Source organism: Dryobates pubescens, chromosome 21, assembly GCF_014839835.1.
Source record: "Dryobates pubescens isolate bDryPub1 chromosome 21, bDryPub1.pri, whole genome shotgun sequence".
Lineage (NCBI taxonomy): Eukaryota > Metazoa > Chordata > Aves > Piciformes > Picidae > Dryobates > Dryobates pubescens.
Window position 1 is genome coordinate 10,906,839 of NC_071632.1, and position 20,240 is coordinate 10,927,078.

At 48.7% G+C, this 20,240-nt stretch overlaps 1 protein-coding gene across 1 annotated transcript in view; it reads left to right on the plus strand.

Moving 5' to 3' along the window:
- Positions 1–628: 628 nt before the first annotated feature.
- Positions 629–20,240, plus strand: part of GAD2 (glutamate decarboxylase 2) — a 38,455-nt gene continuing 18,843 nt past the window's right edge. Inside the window, exons 1-7 of the mRNA XM_054171219.1 lie at positions 629–868; positions 1,111–1,170; positions 1,315–1,464; positions 2,634–2,867; positions 7,797–7,887; positions 8,703–8,815; positions 12,759–12,874. Coding sequence (XP_054027194.1) covers positions 793–868; positions 1,111–1,170; positions 1,315–1,464; positions 2,634–2,867; positions 7,797–7,887; positions 8,703–8,815; positions 12,759–12,874 — 840 coding nt within the window. The 5' untranslated portion in view covers positions 629–792. The remainder of the gene's footprint in view (positions 869–1,110; positions 1,171–1,314; positions 1,465–2,633; positions 2,868–7,796; positions 7,888–8,702; positions 8,816–12,758; positions 12,875–20,240) is intronic.

Sequence of the window (20,240 nt, forward strand, 5' to 3'; positions counted from 1 at the left end):
GGCTTGTCGCCCTGCCCTGTCCCTTCGCCTGCTGTTCGTCGTCTGCGCCACGCACTGCCCCGGCCTTGGCACCACCCGAAACTCCCCAGCTCGCAGCCGCGGGGCTGCCTCGGTGCAGGGGCCGAGGGTCGGGGGTGGTTCTTAGCGCGTTGCAACTGACAGAACTGGGGACGCTTCCCCGCAGCCTCAGCGACCGGTGTCCCAGCCCTTCCCTCGGGGCACTGGGCTGTACCGCCGCGGCCGCCCGTGTCAAGGCCCAAAAAAATCACCTTCAGGTCGCCTTGGCAATGCCGGGGAGCTTCGGCCTCCCGCTCCCGCCCCACCGGGCCGCAGGGGCTATCGGTGAGGTGGAAGCAGCACAAGACGTCTCGCTCTCCGTTCCCCACGAAGCAGCCGCAGCTGCAGTGCACGCTGTCCTAGGGTTCGGGTCTGCCCCAGGCTCCCCCCTCCTCTCGCCTCTTTGGTGCAGGGCGCTAGAGACCCTTCACGGCCCCCACCGCCGTCTCTGCCCTCCTCGGAGGGTCACCTGCCCCCACCCCCGCGGCGCCGCCTGCCCCGTTCCAGGCAAGGGGACAGCGGCCGGCGGCAGCTCGGCGGCACCAGCGTGCCTCGGGGGCGCCCACGGGAGACGCTCCCACCCACGCGTGCCCGGGGCGCCCCCGCCCCCTCGCCTGCTGCCGCCTGGCGCAGCCGCACGCACTTACACACCCGCACACTCACACTGCACACTCGCTCAGGCCGCCTGGGCTACAGCTCGCCGCTCCTTGCCCGCCCCACCGGTTCGCCTTCGCCATGGCAAGCCCCGGCTCCGGCTTCTGGCCCTTCGGGGCCGAGGAGGGCTCCGCGGCTGCTGAGAGCCCCGGCACAGGTAAGGGGGGGGCCTCCGAGCAGCCAGGTGGGACGGACCCGACGGAGCCGCAGAGCCTCCGCGGCAGCGCTGCTCGGGTACGGAAGACCCTTTTGGGGTAGCTTGACAAGAGGGACGGAGCGGCGGGGACCGACGGCGGCTCGGCTAGGCAGGGGTTTCCCGGGCAGCAGTGCCCGGTGTGGGACGAGGCTCCCCCGCCCACACCCGACCCCATAGACCCTCCGTTTCGTTTTCTCTTGCAGCCAGAGCCTGGTGTCAGGTTGCGCAGAAGTTCACGGGAGGGATCGGAAACAAACTCTGCGGTAAGGGTGACAGAGGCGAGGATGCGGAGCGCTGGCGGGCGGCCGCCGGGCCCTGCCCCGGGGCGGGGAGGGCGGGGAGGGTGGGGGACACACACAGGGGCTGATGCCACGGTGCTGAGGTCGTTTGTCCGTGTCACTGTCAAGCCCTACTCTATGGAGATGCCGAGAAGCCCGTGGAAACAGGCGCCAAGGCAGCCCCGGGGGCAGCGGAGCCGCGGCCGGCCTGTACCTGCGACAAAAAACCCTGCGGCTGCCAAAAACCGGAGGTGAATTACGCCTTTCTTCACTCAACAGGTAACGGCGCTCCCGGGCCATTCTCTGTCCCTAAAACTAGCCCCAAAACCACAGCTGTTCGGTCGGGAAATTGCCTCCGCCCACAGTGCGAAGAGCCCTAGGGCCCGACGGTGCGCGGTGGCGGCTCCACGGAGCACTGAGCACCCAGCTCCGGCCCACCCCTGAGCCCCCCGGCACAGAGCACAGTATTTATCAAACCTGAAAAAAAAACAACCAAAAAATAGACGCAGAAAAAAAAAAAAAAGAGCCAAATAAAACCCCACAAGCATTAAAGCCCGGCGTGCTGGAGCCTGCAGGTTGCTGTTTCTAGAGGAGTCCTGACAGCAGCGACCTTCTGGTAGAAGTCCTTGCGATGTCATTAAGGTTTGAGGGGAGGAGGGAGAGCGAGTGCTCTCTTACTGATTCATTTTAATTTGAGGTATTTTTGCAATTCGTCTCTTCCGACCTTTGAGGTATTTGAGGTAGCGTCTCCACTACTAAACAGATCCCAGCTCCCCGAAAAAATGCGGTGGCCAGAACGGCTCCGGTTTGCACGGCAGCCCGGGACGAGCTTTGCCCTCCTGGACCCGCCGTGGGAGAGCTGCTGCAGACACCCTGTGCCTCTGCTGCTCCCCGTCTGATCGCTCCGGGGGTACCCCGTATTAGGGGCTTCGGCTACAGCTCGGCTCAGCCTGAGCCATGGTACTCAGACAAAAGGTGCCGAGGGTGTGCACTGAAAGGTTGTGCAGCATTGCTCAGAAAAAAACCCCATTAAATTATCAACAAGTTCCTTGCGCTGGGGAGTCACGGTTTAGGTGTTTTATTGCAAGACAAATGGCAGGGGGGGGGTTGAGTGCTTCTTTTGGTGTTCGTTTCCCAATCTTTCTATTTCTTGAGATTTCGTTTTCCCTTTTTCTTTGTTTCCTCCCTCTCTCTCATTGTCTTAAAAATTGGTCTGAAATACACAGTGGACAAAATTCGCTCTTAGAGATAGAACGTTAAAACCTGTTACCTCACAGGTTATTCCTTACAATGCAATCTTTCCGGTTTTCTTATTAAACGAAAACAAAGTCTGTTCGTACTGAGCGCCCTGAAAACGTTTCCTAAGCGTAAATGGGAGAGACCTTTTGTCCCAAATCTGTGTCTGTGGTCACAAAACAAAGTTAACATTTCATTTCTCCATTCCCCAGACCTTCTGCCGGCATGCGACGGAGAAATAACAACTATGTCTTTCCTACAAGATGTTGTGGACATTTTACTTCAGTATGTGGCAAAAAGTTTTGATAGATCAACAAAAGTTATTGATTTCCATTACCCAAATGAGCTGCTCCAGGAATATAACTGGGAACTGGCAGACCAGCCACAGACCTTGGAAGAAATTTTATTGAACTGCAGAACAACTCTGAAGTATGCAATTAAAACAGGTAATGGCCATGCTCGTTTTCTACCCGACACGGTCTCGTCATTGATTAAAGCTATCATCTCGTTTTATCTTGAAATGCTCAAGATTGAAGCAGCAGCAGCATTTTGTCACTTGCAAGCAATTTCTAGCAGAGACAGAAATCGTTGTTCCTAAATGATGGCACACTCCGGCGGCCCGGGTTCGGTGGCTGTCAGCACAGCGTTGCACGCCCATTCCGATTTAAAATTAATGTTTCCGTGCCTCGGAGCTGCCGAATTTGCCACCGAGCAGCCTTTGCACCTCCTTTGCCACTTTCTTTCCTTTCCGTTCGTTTCACGCGCGATGGCCCGGGGGTAGCCCCTTGCTCCCCGCGCACCTCGGGGTTGGGTGGGGCTGGGCGAGGGGAGCGTCCCTGCGGGGGGGGGGGGGCAGCCCGCTGAAGAGCCAAAATTCCAGCAAATACCCTGTCGATGGGAGCTGTGAGCGGCCATTTGCCGTGTCTTTCTCCTTTCCTGCAAGACGTAAAACCAGGAGAACTGGGCAGAACTGAGCACAGGAGTACTGAGGACTGGGGGTAGGGGTGTGGGCGTGTGTTTAACTTCGGGCTGAAGCTATGAAACCGAAGCCCGAATTGGTTTAATAGCCTTTTGTTATTGGTTGGTTTGGTTTGGGTTTGGTTTGGTTTGGTTTTCCACTGGGGAGGGCAGGGATGGGTTTCTGGGATCACCCCTGTTAAACTTGTCCCAGTGTGGGCTTCGCGTGAGGGAGACAGCGTGGGAAAGCCCCCAGCCCTACACCCGTGGCCACCTTATATAAACTGGGTCTGAGGGGACACAAAGCTGCAGTTAACGGCCACGACTGAGAAATAATGGGCAGTGCCGGGAGCTCTTAGTGGGCATCCGAATTGCGTTAAAATAAATGGGTAGCAATTACTGAAAGAGACAAAAGGCTGATTTGTGAATAGAGGTTGAGGGGGGAAACAAAACAAAGCCCAGGTTTTGGCACCTTTTGGGGGAAGAAAACAGACCGAGTAAAGATTGTGGGGGATCTGTGTAAACCCTCCTCGTTGAGAGGTGGAAACATCCAGCTGAATGTTTTTGATGCATGAGTCGGGTGCTGTCAAAACGTCCGTGAAATATTGGAATAAATAGTTAGATAAATGATGTCCACAGGAGCAAAGTCGATCAGTCCAGTGATCCATGTGATCTGTCTGGCTAGGGCATAGGAAATATATTTCCACCGAATACTGTGAAACACAGGATCTGTGAAGGTGGGGAATAAAAGAACGGGGTTGTTTACGTGATTTTCGTTAATCGTTCTTTGGTTTAACGTAGTGGACCGATTTCATTTTGTGCATCCAAAAAAGACACTCTAAAACAGTGCTGCCTTTTCCCATCTGTTAGGTGAGGCTTTTCCTTCTCTTCATTTTTAAAACGAAAATGATGCTTTCAGGGTCAGAGGACTGGTGCTGGGGGGCTGTGTGAACTGCAGTAGCGTGGCTGGGGTCCGTTTGGCCAGGGGGTGAAGAGCTGCTTCGCTTGGCTGCCTCTGGTCCTCAGCACCCTGGGGGCGGACCCCCAGCCCCGGGGTGGGGAGTGGGGGGGGGCTCAGGAAATGCACAGGATTTACACCCGGAGCCCTTTAGGCATTGCTTTGGACTAAACTCCTTGAATTAGTTTCAGAGGAAGAACAGTGCAGTGAGGTTTCTGGCGGTGGGGGTCTACCTCTGCTCCGGCTTGCTGGAGCCCTTAAGACACGGCCCCTCCTGGGCTGAGGAGGGGCCTGGGCAGCGTTTGGCCGCAAAGGCCTGGGAGGCTGATTGCAAAATAAATTGTATTGCTTAGATTAGCCCCTCAGCTGGAGCCCCAGGGCCCAGCACTGACCCCCGAGTAGGAGTTGAGGACCTGGATGGCTGATTTCTCCGCCAAGGGGCAAGTGTGGGATGGTCCCAGGTGTTGCCTGCATGTCACAGCTTGCTGGGGTGTGCTGGAGGAGCCACACACAGATTTCTAACCCGTTACCAACTACCAGCATCCACCCTCAGGGACAATTTTATCTGAGAGAATATAAAGTCAGCATCTGCAAATGTAGGCATACATGGATGTGAAATTCAGTTCCTGTGCAATGCTCAGTGGGGGAACTGAAATGCAAGTATTTAAAAATGGCTTGGAAACCCCAGGAAGGGTGTGAGGAGCTGGCACTGGTCCAGCCTGGCAGTTCCTGATGCTGGTAGCAGGCTGCGTATTTGGTAGGGCTGTGGGCAAAGCCAAACCCAGTGCCACCAGGCATCCCTTTATCTATGCTGTCTTCACCCAGCCCTTCTTCTCTCTGCAGAGGCTGTGCTCATGCTGGGGGATGTCTGTGCCTCAAACCTAGTGCAGTGAGGGGCACATCTGAGAGGAGGGTGTGTGGCACAAAGGCACATTCCTGTCAGGGAAAGTGTGGCCTTGGCTGTCCCTGTGCTTCAGCCCAGGATCTTGCCTGTCCTCTCCCCACTTGCTCTGCAATATGTGTAAATAGGCTGCGTGCTGCTAAACTAACCAGCAAGCAGCAATCTCCTATTTGCACATCGCCCCTGCTCCCTTCTCCCTGTTCCAGTCATCTCTTTGTTCAGTGACAACCACGACAAAGGGTGTGCATTTCAGGCAGGCAGCACCCAGGTGGTGATTCTTGACCGCCTCTCACAAACTGCCCACCTGACCTCTGGAGCCTGTACTTCAGGCAAAGCCAGAATTTTCCATGGCCCTCTAGCTGAGGGAGAAGAGCTTGCCCACATACTCGGCTGTCGCCTGGGTGAACAAACACTGGCAGCTGAGCTTGGAGTCAAGTCGGGGTGTTCCGATCCCTGCCGTTGCGTGTTGAAGCCGTGCTGCGGGAGGGAAGGGCCTTGCTGAATGGGCTGTGTTACAGGTGGGGGCTCTGCGGGCTCCCCCAGCAGCCCTGCCAGCAGCAGCAGCTCGGGCTCTGCGCACGCTGATGTCTCTAGGAGCGGGGTGCTGCTGTCCCCACCTCCCTGGCTCCAGGGTACGGCTGCCCGACCCCTACGCGCAGCCAGCCCTGCTCCTGCAGCGTTCCCAGAGCAGGAGGTGTGCTGTGAGGCTCCTTTGAGGAAACCAGCAGTGACAAGAGGGCTGTCGCCCGGGGCTGGGAACAGGACTGACAGAAAGCTGCCGAGACACTGCGTCTGCAAATACAAATTCTGCTGTTCACCAGATTTTTAGTGGGGATTTCTTTCCTAAGCAGGTGTTTTTTGACCTCTTTGAGCTTTTTTTGTGGCCCAGACTCACCAAAAGCTTTCAGCTCCTAATTTTTCTGTTGCTTTCCAGCAGAATTTAGGAACCCACTTGGAAGCTTGGCTGTGAAATTGAACTCAAATTATAAATACCAAAATCTCTCTCAGGTGCCACTGTCAGGGGATTGTCAGTCCTTTGCAGGAGAGGCAGTCCTCTGCAGGCAGAGCCACTGGCACGGGATCACAGCTGTGGTGGGGTACACGTGTGCTCCTGGCCCACCTACCCCACTCAAGAGCATGGAGGGGGGCAGCCAGATCCTGCCTGTCCTGCTGGATCTCAGCAGTATCCCTCAGTGCCTATGGGGCTTTGACTACCTGTCCTGGGCAGCACTGAGCAAGGTGACAGCTTCTATCTCCAGTGAGGAGGGTTTGGGGCAAAATGCAGTCAAGCTGGATGGCAGTGACATGGAGCTCATCTCAGATTAAGGGTGCAGGGAGCTGGATATTGCATGTGTGCCCCCCTCTCCAGCCCTTATCCCCTGCTCTGGCCTGCCTGCAGAGCACGATTACTGTGCCTTTGTGTGCTGGGAGGTGAGGAGCAATTCCCCGTGCTGCTCTGCCAGCCATGTGTCCGTGCCTGATAAGAGGCCACCGGAGACCAAAATGCTCTTGGTGCTGGGTCTGCATTTCCTCAATCACCCTGCTCTGCCTTTTGTTTTCTGTGATGGCAATGACAGTATCTTCTTGTGTGTGGGTCAGGACAGGTGTTTTCCAAGCAGAGGCAGCCTTCCTTTGAGTTGGATAGCATTTAATCGTGAACCATCCCTAATTTGTACCGGTAATTATGCCACTTGACAGGGGCTTGTGGGGAGCAACTACTAAAAATGGAGTTTTAATGGTTCCTGGGTTTAATGGCTCTAGGCATGTTAAGAAAAATCTCTGCTAGGGTTTTAGAAGAAAATGGGTATGCAATTATACCCCCCCAGGACTATCAGCTCGTTGAGTATTCTTGTGCATCCTTCTGCCGGGGCAGCGGTGCTGGCTTGCGTGGGGTTTGTTTAAATCACACTGGTGAGCAGCCAGGCTATTTGTAATTGCACTCGGAGAGGAAAGAAATGACAAGGACTGCCACCTTCCCTGCCATCTTCCTACAATCATCAGCCATTGAGTCATGTGCAAAGCAGTCACCAAAATGTTCCATTTTCTCATTTCTCCCTGCCTATTACAATCATTAGCCATTCATCACCGATGTTATATGCACTGGCAAGCTCTTCAGATGGTGTCTCGTGCGTGCCTTTCAAACCTAGCCAGGCAAAACCACATCCAGTGACAACATGTGACACACCAAGGGGAGCAAACAGCTATTTTTGTGAGGCAGCCGTGTGCTAATTTTCAAGGCACATTGAGAAGATAATAGGGAATGTTGGAATTCGTTATTCTGTGTTCAGGGTAATTACTGATTTTTAGTGAGTTTGGAATGGGAGAGGAGAGGAATCCTGCCTTTTCCCAAGAGGAATCCTGCCTTTTCCCAGAGAAATCCTGCCTTTTCCCAGAGAAATCCTGCCTTTTCCCAGAGATGTATTTCATGCTGTTTGCTTTGTTTTGTACCTTGAAAGCATTTCCTCCTCTATAGAAATCCAGAGGTAAATAGACTGTTCAGCACTGAGTAGTTTCATTCAGAGTCATCAGCCTTTTGATAACGTTTTCCATCTTATGCAGGGCACCCCAGATATTTTAATCAACTTTCAACTGGATTGGACATGGTTGGATTGGCAGCAGACTGGCTAACATCAGCAGCAAATACTAATATGTAAGTAGCAGATATTTATTCCCCCTCCAATAGTATTTAAGATGATTTTACAGTTACACTCTAAAATATTCGCTGCTGTAGCTGAACAACAGACAGCATAATTTTTATGCAAGATGGCTGAAAAAAAATCTGTTTCCTTTAAGGCTTTCAATGTTGTCCTAATAGTCTCCTATAAAATGTCATCATCCTAATAAGATGTCAGTATTGCTACCCCCTCAAAAAAATACATGGAAGAAAATATTCTAGCATTTTGCACACACAAATAAGTATGATGAGAGGTGTGCTAAGTGAACAGCTGCATTTGTGTCGGGGGGTCATGTGCAATCCATGCTCAGGAAAGCCAGAGCGAATCTTTCTGTAAGAAAGGGGTACAATTTAAAGTGTGTGTGTGTGGGGAGGTCACTTTGAGACTAGGAAGCATTTTGATGCACTTGCTTAGCTTTGTGCACTGTCTTGTCATCGTGAATAGGGCTGCTGACGTGTATGCTTCCAGGCGTGCACGCAGGCCTTTGTGAGGCAAAGGTCTGGCTATGCCCGGCAGCTCTTGAATATAGGGCAAAGCCTTGAGCCTGGAGGAGGTGGACAAGATCTGTGTCGCCCTTTTCAGGGTGGAAATGGAGTCTCACTGCTCTCAGCATTTCTCCTTCTAGACATTTGATGTCAGATCAGGAGAAAGGTTATGAAAAGTGCTGTAAACCAGAGCTCTCCCCACTGCAAGATGGATTGTGTTGTGGCTGTAATGCAATGTGATGCTGGAAAAAGATGTCCGAGTGTTGCAGACGAAAGCATTAAATGTGGACATTACTACATTTCAGGTTCACCTATGAAATTGCTCCAGTGTTTGTACTTTTGGAATATGTCACACTAAGGAAAATGAGAGAGATGGTTGGCTGGCCAGGGGGCTGTGGCGATGGGATATTTTCACCTGGTACATGACATTTCAAGCTTTCTTTGTTTTTCAGACTGTGCTGTATGACATCCCCTGTAGTTAAAAGAGTAAACACAATTAAATGTGCATGCTGGAGAGGACACTTGCTAATAACCACCAGCAGCCTCTCGGAGATAAAGTATTGCATGTGGATGGATTTCAGGGATGTGATGGTGGGGGTTGGCTTGTGCAAATTGTACTTCATTACGAGCAGCTGTAGTGGCACATGGGGAAACGTAATCAGGAGAGACATTTGCCTTGCAGTTTCGCTTTGCCCCCACTTTGTATGGCTTACATGAAATGGAAAGGCTGTTGTGTTAACAGCAGAGGGGAGAAACACACCAATGTTCTCTATCACAGCAGGGGAGATTGGAGCCAAGAGGGAAAGATGCAGCATCCCTTTAGGTTATTTTAGTGGAGTCAGTGAGGTCCTGCTGACATCACCATATGTGGTTGGCTTTCCCTGTGTGAGCTGGCCTGTTGAGCTCAGTGTAGGTACTTGGGTGGCTACTCAATCTGAGTCCTTAAAGACTCAGAAACCTGGATCCTTCAGAGCAAGTCAATAAAGGAGAAAAAGAATGAGTATGATTAACTGTAGAAAAATCATAAGGAAAAAGTGAGTGTGATTAACTGTAGAGAGATCATGACTCTCAAACACTACTTTGTGAAGATTTTTTTTTGCTGTTATTATTTTTTTTGTAATCATTCCACTTACTCTTTTCATTTATACTCTTTGTCACCTCCTATCTTACTCTGGAATTTCATGGCTAAAAATTTTGGCCTATCTCAGCAAATTGCAAAAAAATTGAAAGAATTTGCATTGGGCACAGTACCTTGGCCTGTCAAAAGAGAACAGACTGGTAGCTGATGGGAAAGGAGCCCTTCTGAAAAGAAAGTTCATTGACCTAATGGAGAGAGAAGGAATGTTTGGACTGTTGAGTAAAGGAAAGGCCTCTCTGATAACAGCCTGGGATATACAGCTCTGCAAGGGCATGAGGGTGAAGTTTACCTGTGCACAAAATCAGTGAAGGCTCATCTTCAACTTTTCCCTTCTGAACGCACATGTAAGAAGGAGGGCAGAAGTTTTGTCCTGAGTCTGTCCACAGATGTGGAGAAAAAGTTGAGAATTTACACTGCTGCTTGTGGAGTCTTTGTTTGAAGAGCACTGAAAGCAAAACCACTGACAGCTCTAGTGTCGTGCTTTGAAGTCCCACCAAAACCTTGGCAGCATCTAAATGTGTCAGGAGCACAAGACCTAAGCCAAAGCTTTTGGAAACTGGCCAGTGGTTGTTTACAGCCCAGTCCCTGGCCAGACTCAGTACAGATAGTCTTTGGTTCCTCACCTTGCAGGCTTGGGCCACAGTAGCTCCACTGATCTGGTCAGGGACCTAAGAGGGGAGAAAAGAGCAATAGCAAAGCTGCTCAGCCAGACCTCGTGAGCAGAGACTGTGCATGGGCAACAGGCATTGATGAGAAGCTCTGTGCATGCACCAGATCTGCCCCAGTCTGGGAAACTCTGCTTGAGGTGGTGTGAGCCAGGGAAGATGTTAGACCTCAGGAGGAGCTGCCATCCCTCCTGGGAACAATGGGTCCCAGAGTGAGGTCACTGCCTGGCCTGGGAGGCCAGGGTGTAGCTTGTGTGTCAGCTCACTGCACCTAGCCAAAAGCTGCATGGGGTTGGGGTCTCTGGCAGTCAGGTACCTGTGGTGTGCAGTGCTGCCCCCTCTCCTTTCTTTCTCTGCAATTTCTGGTTTCTGCAAAGTGCATTAATTCACTTTCTTAAGGCAGCAAGACCCAGTGTGCAGGTTCTGCTTTTATAGGCACTGACCAAAATAATCTCTATGCTGTCTTCTCCTCTCTGTGCTCTCTTCTCATTTTAAACTGTCACTGCTTCAGCTAAAGCCTTTACCATGGCAAAGGAAAGATGCTCACTGCATTCTCTGGAATGAAATATACTGTCTCAATACAAGCAAAGCATAAAGACCTAATTACTTTCTCCAGATTCTGTAGGTGTGTTTTGTTGCCTCCAATTAACTGTGTGTGTAAACACAGCTGCAAAATTGAAGGCAGAATATGGGCCTATTAATAAGCTTTAAGGTAAATGGCTAATAGGAAAGCCTGGTGTTGAAGAAGTTCAACATTTCAGTCTTGATTCTTTTGACACTGAGCCAATGACTTCAGACAAGATAGGCCAAATTTTTTCAACTCAGACACCTTAGTTCAGTCACCTGAATCATCAACAGCAGCCCTCATATGACATCTGCATCTTTTAGGGACAGGCACCCAAGCATTTCCTCTTGAGCTCTCTATTTCTTAGTTTGTTGTCTATGAAAAGAGGTGTGGAAATCTGCTCATACCTCTCAAGATAGTTGAAAGGGGAAGAAAAAGCCTGATCTGTATGGACTGCCATGCCAGTGATGCATGTGGCATTTTCTCTTGGATTCACAGGAGGGTCAGTGAGGTCAGGGAGAGCCCAGAGCAAGGGCTAGGATACTGATTAGAAATGAAGGGCACAGTTTCTGTGGGCTGTGGAGCAGGATATATATCTCCAGTGGGGTAAATACAAATCTCACAAAAGCCAAAGCCGTGTTTAATTTGCCAGCACATATACCCTACTGCTGTAACATCACTGCTTTCAGCAGAGCTACCTTGATCTGCTTAAAGGATAGGCTTTATCTTCTCACTTTGGCTGTCAAGCAGTGGAGCTAGTTAGAGCAGCTCCCTTAAATTCAAGGGAGAGGAGTGGGTGCATCCATGAGGCAAGTCATGCCAGCCCCCTTAGGACAAGCTAAACCATCTTCTGAAAGTTCATATTTTGTGCTCTTCACTCCATTTTGAGATGGATGAAAGTTGGGTTAGTTGAACTCTGCCTCAGCTGCATTCTGCCCTGTTGATTTTAAAGCCTAAACCCATGATCAGGACACACCTCTGCATTAAACAAATACATGTGCATAAACATCACTATATAAACAATCTCTGTGTGTATATATATGGAGTATATATACAGGCTGAACTGCTGGATTCTATGCATACATGCCTCTCTGTGTGTTTGTGTGCTCGGGCTGTGCCTCAGGGTCTGCATTATATTCCCCCCAGTGCTCGTGCAGCATTAATGCATACCCAGACATTGCTCTATTTTAGACACAAAGGCTCAGTTTGTAAAAGTAAATAAATAACACCCCCCCAGATTTCCCAAACTAGCCCCAAAGTGCTGATTTTTTAATGTCTGCATTGGCAGTTGTGATGTGAGAACACACTGCTGCAGAGCTGTCATCTGCTAACCCGTCTCGAAGTGGGTAAAATACCCATCTTGAAATGGGAGTTTTAAGTCAATGTGTGCCAGTGATTTTTTATAAAGGCAGTGCTAGGGACATCTAACCTTTCCCCCTTGCTCCCAACAGAGGGCAAGGGAAATGGAAAATCTTTGTTAGAATGCCCATTTTGCTTTCCCTTCCCTCTTCCCACTGCAGTTCTCCAGAAGATAGGGTCTGCTGAGACTCGCTCTGTGTGTTTCCTCAGAGAGAGGGCATGAAAGGCCACCCTGCCTTGAGAGTAGGGAGCACAGCGAGGATGCACTGGGAAACCCCATGGGAAGTTGCCTTGTGGTGTTGTCTGCTTGGGAGGTGGAACAGAGTGGGGATTACATGTTGTTGATGGATAAGATTGGGACTAGAGAAGAAATGGTAGTGCAAATGAGGGTGAAAGGAAGCCCCAGGCATGTTTTGCAGCAATGCTCTTTGCATAGATTGTTATTTGGGTACAGTAGATCCTGCAATTACACAACCCAGCTATGAGGAGCGTCAGGGAGAAGAATCCTATGTTCCTGCCCTGAAGTAGAAACATTAACATTTGAGTTAGAAAAGCTGTAGGAAGACTTGTCATGTGTTCTGCAATGATATTACTCTGCATAGCAAAAGTAACAGTATATTACTGTGGACTCCAGGTGGTGCCATATCTAACATGTATGCTATGTTGATTGCACGTTTCAAGATGTTCCCAGAAGTTAAAGAAAAAGGAATGGCAGCTATTCCCAGACTGGTTGCCTTCACATCAGAACATGTATGTGCTTGGTTTGTTTTCCTTTCCTATCTGTTACATCTTCTTGTATGAATTTATGATGAAGACAATAATGGGAATTTGTAGCAAATTGTCTTTATTTCTGTATTCCTTCACTGGGACTAAAAAAAATGGGAAGGGGCTAGCTTTTGGATATATAGAGGGATGTTGGTTGTGGCTGAAACTCAGGGAGAGCAGGCTCTATAAAGCACTTGTGTCTGCATGGATGTCCATGTGAATGGTAAGGTCCACATCAACCAGAGCTTCAGCATCTTCTGACAGGAATGTCTCTTGTTTGGGTTGCTATGGGGAAACAGAAAAGTCACTTTAGGACAAAATGTTTCTAGCCAAAACCACTCCTGCTGTTGTTTAATGAGAGTGTGCCAACATACATGAGGACAGCAGGATGGAGATGCTGTGTGTGTGTGTGTACACCAGAGCAGCTGTGGTGTAAGGTGGGGAACTGGGCTTTACTGGGGGTTTCTGCCTGAGAGCAAAAAGCTTCAGCAGATGAGGGCTTGCCACAGGCACTGATAGTGCAAGAGGTGACAGGTGCACAGGAGAAATCAGAGTGGTTCTTCTGGGAGAAGTGTAGAGGTTTTTGCTCTTTGAACAGCCATACACAAGTCATATTTCTGTCTGTATTATGAGGATTATTTTGGCTTTATGGCCATTTCAAAACCCTTGCAGCTTACCAGTGGAGTGTGTGTGTGCAGGAGGAAGGAGAAGAGGAAGGTTTATATCCAAGAGGGTTTGTAAGCTCTCTTCAACCTTCACGAGCCCTTCTAAATTTCTCTCTATCTGTGTGGGATCAGCCAGAAAGGACTCTTCCATGGGTGAGGCTCAGCAGGATACTGCCCATGTTAGGTAACGACATCTTGGCTGCCTTTTTGGACTTAGCAGAAAACATGTCTGCATTCTGTGCAAGTGTGAAGAGCAGAGTGTCCTAAAAACTGATCAGAAATGTCTAGGAAGAAATCCCTCTGAGGCTGCCTTTGGTGGCAGCAGGATGAGATGCGATGCACAACTGCAGAGCGGTTGTCCTCAAAGCAGGCCAAGAGAAGGATACTCTACAAACGGGCAGCAGCTCTCCAAAGTTGTACAGCTAGGGATGCATTATTCATGTGGAAGCTACCAACCTAATAAGTCTTGCAAATAAGGTTCAGCCTGATTATTTAAAATAACAAATCCTATTAATCATTAGAGAATTTCATTGTGTTCCTAGCGATGGAATGTTAAACAATGAACCAAATTGTGCTATCAGTCTCAAAATAATGAAATGGGCTTCAATAATTGTGTTCTCATGCCAGGGAAGAAGCAGTTCCCCTAGCAAATTAAACATTCCAAACCCAAATACACTGGAGAATCCATAGAACAGCATCTGAAATCCATTCAATTTTAAAAGTATCTTGAAATGGCAGTTTTGTCCCTTCCTCCATCGAGTTGTTTGAAGCATGTAATGGCAGGTCTTACAGGGAAGTTAAGAAACCAGGGCTCAAGGAGATAGGACCCCTTAACCCTTAATTGCCCAGAGGATATGGGATCAGGATTCAACCCTTGGAATAGCAGAGGCTGTTGGAGGAATTGCAGAGACCTAGAGGCACAGTCCCTTTCTAGACAGGAAATGTCAAGTAGTAGAACTTAAATAGACTCAAAGCTATGAAATGTCATTTGTCTCATTTATCACATCAGGCAGCTGTGATAGTACACAAAAAATAGATGCAGATCTACTTATGTTTAGACCCCCTCCAGCTTGACTCTGGTTTCCCTCTGCCACAGTTGGATGCTCTTGTAAGACAATGGCTGTGGAGCAAGCAGGCTGTGAGCAGGGCACTGGCATTTCCCCCAGCTCTGCATGTGTGGCATGACAGCAAACAAAGCTGAAAGTTACTCTGGAATGTGTTTGAAACTTGGAGATTTTTGCCTCAAAATTCTCAGCCAGAAGCAAAGATTCCAGTGTCAGCAATTCTCAGAGATCATTTTGCCATCACAGACCAAACTGAACTTTCATTCCTACCAATCCAGAGCTTCCATTACAATAAATGAATGATGTTACACCACAGTTGCCACCAATATTAGAGTCTGGCCTCAGTCTGATGTCATGATAGGTTCAGCTGCCAGGGGAGGAGAAGGGAAGGGAGGAGTAACTTAGAGCTCCTAAGTGATTTCCTTCCTCATTTGGGAGTGTGTTGTGTTCCTAAATTGAGAGTGAAGAGAGGCACCTCTGGAGAGAACCTCAGAGCACCCAAATTAGAAACCTAAATATGCCTTAATTTAGACATTCTAAATCACCTTTGGGAGGGGTTCACCTACTTCTGTGCATTGACCATGCAGAGAGATCCGCCTCCTGGCATAAACAACCTATATTAGATGCCTAAAGTAGGTGATGTGTCTGTTCCACCTGTGCATGTTCCCAGTAAGCAGATCTTCCCTGAGCTGTTCAGGAGGAGCAGTCCTTAATTCAATCCTCTCTGTTCACCAGTGTATCAGCAGTGGTTCTTTTGCCTGCATTGATATAGGAGCAGAGTGGTGTCCTTCAGGGCAGCTGTTCTGGACTGCACATGATGCAAGAGATGTTGACTCAGAGGGGTGAAAGTGATGGATGTCAGTTGTAAAAATCTATTTTAGTCTATTGTTTCAAACACAATGGAAAATCAGAGCTGAGGGCCTCCTCCTGCATCCCAGAGTGTCAGCGGTAGGCTGCTGTGAGCGTTCAGCCGAGTACAGCCCTTCTTCAGTGTGGAGAAGGGGAAGAGCTGCCTTCTCAGTGTTGCACTGGATCCATTTGTCTACAAGGCAAGTCCTGTTGAATTTTAACCCATTGCCTGGTGTGAATTTAACCTGGCACACTACCATGCTCTTACCCAACGGTACTGGAAATAGTCTGGAGCAGGGATCACCCCTAGCAGGCAAAAAGGACAAATTCATCTTACTCTGAGGAGGAAAGGGGTGCAGAGGGAAAAGGTTTAGCTGGAGAGAACTTGTTGAGTTCAGGTTACAAAACAGCCTTTGGCCTTTCTATTGGTAGTGTAAGAACAACTTAAGAGACTTGAAGCTTTTCCATGGACTTGATGTTTAATTAGAGACTGCACAGACTCAATCCACCGTTACGAGAATGAACAAAAAGCTGGGCAGAGTTGGGAAGACAGAGAGATTCATCTTCTCTGTTCTCCAACCCAGCAAGACTGTGCTTATGCACAACCACACAACCTTTCTGTGTTGCTCAGCCCTCTAACAGTCCCCTAAGGAGGAGCATCTTGTCAGGTGCTTGCCAGGGAGCTATCAATACAGCTGAAAGTGTTGCCTCAAGTTGTGCCAGATAAGGTTCCGGTTGGATATTTGGGTAGTAGGAAAAATTTCTTCACAGAAAGGGCTCTCAGATGTGGGAACAGGCTGCCCAGAGGTGGTGGAGTCACCATCTCTGAGAGTATTTAAAGGTGTGTGGAGGTGGTGATGAGTGACATGGTTTACTGGTAGTGGTGTATCAGCAGTGATGGGATTGCAAGCTCTAGGTGAGCAGCTGGATGTGATGATCTCAAAGGTCTCTTCCAACCTCTGCAGTTCTATTCTGTGAACTGTTACAGGCTTTTGGGGGGAGGGAAAAAAAAAAAGGGCAGAGTAAGAACTAGGTGGTTGAGTCTGATCTGGCAGTAAGGGACCTCTTCACCCAGTTAGAGACCCAGTGGGACACAGAGAGGCTCTCTCTGCCTCTGGCATCTCCCCATCTGCACTGCTCTGGGGAGTACTGGGATTGCAGCTCCAGCAAGCACTGACTGTTGGCTGCTCAGGTAAAAGGAGTCAGCATTGCAGACAGCCAAACATATGTGGAGGGAGCTCATCCTCTGGGAGAGCACTGGGAGCACCTGTGAGAGGTGTCTTGGCTGTGGTGGCCAAGAAGCAGCCTCACAGCAGTAGTGCACACAGCAGTAGATCACCACTTTGGCTTGTTGTAGGCTGATTTCCCTGCCTGGACAAGCCCCGTTACGTGCAGGGAATATGGCAAACTACACTGATAGCTATGGGAGAAGAGTGACTTGGGCTGTGTCTGAAACCTCTTATGGAAGTTCTTGGCACTGAGGCAGTAGGAAATGAGAAAGTGACTTCTGTTTCAAAGCAGACAGCTCAACATCCTTCCATTTCACACAGGCTACAAACAGGCTGGAGTAGGGGTTAGTTTCCACATGAACATAAGGAAAAACTTATCACTGTGAGGGTGACAGAGCCCTGGAACAGGCTGCCCAGAGAGGTTGTGGAGCCTTCTTCTCTGGAGACATTCGAAGCCCAACTTTGTGACCTACTCTAGGTGATCCTGCTCTGGCAGGGGGGATGGACTCCCTAATCTTTTGAAGTGACTTCCAGTTCCTAACATTCTGTGTAAAGGTTTGGGATTGGTTCCCATGCAGCACAAAGAGCTCATCCCTAGTCCCATCACTTCCATGGCACATAGTTTTGCCCTCTGACCAGGCAACTTAGGGGGGCTGCAACCTGCAAGAAGCAGTCCAAGGATTGGCTTGTGTGGTGAGGGGAGGACTTGAGGAGCCTGGAGGTTGTGTTTTCTGTTGAGTAGCATAATTTAGAAAGCCATAATTATACTTCTGAGTATAAAGTAGGTGGGGAGTAGTTCTGTTACCACTTCAGGAAACTAAAGATCAGACTCATGGGTTCACACAGCCTTTCTTTGCATCGCCTAGCCCATAATAACTAGCAAAGTATTTTTATGGTGACATGTGAAGCCTGGGGGAAACAGTGAAATTTTGCTTCTGTTTGAGGAGCAACTTAATTCAAGTAACACCATTCAAATAAAGCAAAATCACTTTCCAGATAAAGAATGCTGCAGGGCAGCCTATCCCCAAAGAGACATTCATCATCTGGTCAATACCTTGTTGACTTTTACACTGCCACAGGATTCTCCTCAACTCAGTGCAACGTTTCTTCTCCACATATAATGATGGAAAACTGTTGGCACTGGAAAAGGAAAAACAGAAGTCTATCAGCGAGTGGATTAGAAAAGCAGGATGAAGTTCAACATTTCAAAGATGCAAAAGATAGGGATACAATACATTGTGCAGGAGCATTAATATATTTGTTTCTCTCCTGGCATTAACAAATAGCTTTAAAAAGTGAACAGCAGTAGCTGAAGAAGACACTAGCAAAGCACAGAGGTCATTGCAGTGTATTTAACCATGTGAGAGGTCACAGTGTGCTGGGTTTGTAGATAATTGAGGGAAAGGCTATAGCTTACAATTAAATGTTAAATGATTGGATTCCTGTCTCAGCTTTCATAGCCCAAAGTGTAAGCATTGAATTTAACACATGTTTTATAGTCACTGCAAAGAGAGCAAGGTCTGCAGATAACCACTGCTCCCAGTTTAAGTGGGTGCCAGTGCTTCGGGAGTGGGGTGCCTTCTGGAGGGGTTACGTTTTCTTCCCCATTGTTGAGGGAGCCCAAACAGTAAGTCTTAACCAGCCACACATCTTTAGGTTATTAAAGAGAGAAGTAGCCCAGCCTGCACATCCAGGAATCCCACACTGCTTAAAGCCCAGGAGAGGTGGAGAGGAAAGCAAACTCTCCTCTTTTGCTGGCACGTGGCTGATGGGGTGACGCAGGGTCTGATGGGCACCAGGCTGCCAATGGTCCAATCTGCTGAACTCAGAGAGGATTTGGCTGGTGGATGGCTCAGCTTGCTCAGCTTCTGGAAGCTTGCTCCTGATGAGTTCTCACCACAAGGCTTGTGCTGCTCTGGATTTACTGAGCAGAGAGAAGCTGCAGTCTAAAACACCAGCCGTGGCCTTTGGGGCTCGTGGCATTAGGATGGTTCTTTCTGACAGCTTCAACCATGCCAGACTCTGAGCGTGTCATTTAGCAAGCTATAAAAATAGAAGCATCTGCACGTGGAGGCTCTGTTCATTTAAGATAATGCCATACTTTTCAGCATCATAACATTTTTAATTACTCCAATTCTTCTTCCACCCCGTGCCCCCCCCGCCCCCCCAAGGCCTATTCATTATTTCACCTGTAACAAATGTACACCATGGTTTTACTTTACAAAGCTAACTATGGTCATCAGGCAAACAAACCTATTCCTAACTGCATGTGAAATTATAGACAAAGGAGAAATTCCCCTGGCTCAGTATCACCTGCCTTTTTTTCTGGCCAGTAATGCACTTTTGTCACTGATATTGGCTAATCCTTTATACCTTCTCCTTCTCCCCTGAAGTTTAACCACATTTCTTTCCAGAGATAAATTGAGGTTCCTTCCTGTTAGGTTTGTATTTGTAGTCTTCAATGCACCCCTTTGCAGTTCATGGAAGGAGGGAGAAGGTTGCAGCAGCAGCACGCTCCCCACCTGCCTGTCCTCCAGTCTCTGGCAAGCACAGGACAGTGGTGAAGCTCTGGCCATGCCAGCTTCTCCTAGTCTGGTTTTTGCTTCAGGGCTGGCATCAGGCAGTCTGTCCCTGTCCTCTCTTTTGATTCTGGTTCTCCCACCATCTGCCTATCTCCTACATGTCTGTGTCCTGAGAGGTGCTGTTCAAGCTCACCTCCTTCTGTGGCCAGTCTGTAGCCCCATGCATTCCCATAGGTGGCACAACTGATGTCCTTCTTCCCCCTTAGCCCAGCTGAATCTGGCAGTAGCTCTGTCTAACCAAAGTTCAATATTCATCATCATTAGGAGAGTTTTCTTTCCTCTTAGAACTAGATTTTTTTTCCCCTCCCCATTTTCACCTTCATCCTGGCTTTTTTTTTCAGACTTTTTCAGGCAGTTGAGTAATTCCTCTGGTGCTACCTTGAGACACACAGATGTGACAGTATTCATTTATCTGGGCCTGTGTACACAGACTGAGCAAGTCCATATTCAAAGTTTGGTTAGAAATTGTGATTGCATTTGCCCTTCTGTGCACAGACTTCTCCAGTTTCTCCCCAGACCTGTTTCTCTTCCTGACCACTGAATTCCCTTCAGTCTCTAAAACCCCTTCAGGCAACCAGGCTAGAAGCACTACAGTCAGGTTTTTTTTCTTTCCCCAGTGCTGTTTTAGCAGTGCCATGAGGCTTCTCAATGAGGCAGCTCAGCTTGGCCATATTCCAGTGGATGCCTTTGAGCACATGGACTTAATTTTCTTCCTCGTAGTAAACCATTCAGATCTGTATTTTCTTCTTCTTTTTAAGGCACTTCAAATAATTCTATTTTCTATTAGAAAAACAAATTGCAGTGGTAAATCTGTTTTAACTAGGATGGAATAAAGAGCAAAATTAATCAGTGTAGTGACTCAAACCCCAGTGAGATACATCTGTGGCTGTTCTCTCCTACATCTCTGCCTGTATCTGTATTTTAGGCTGCCAGTTTGTGAAGCAGATGAATAAGAAACAGAT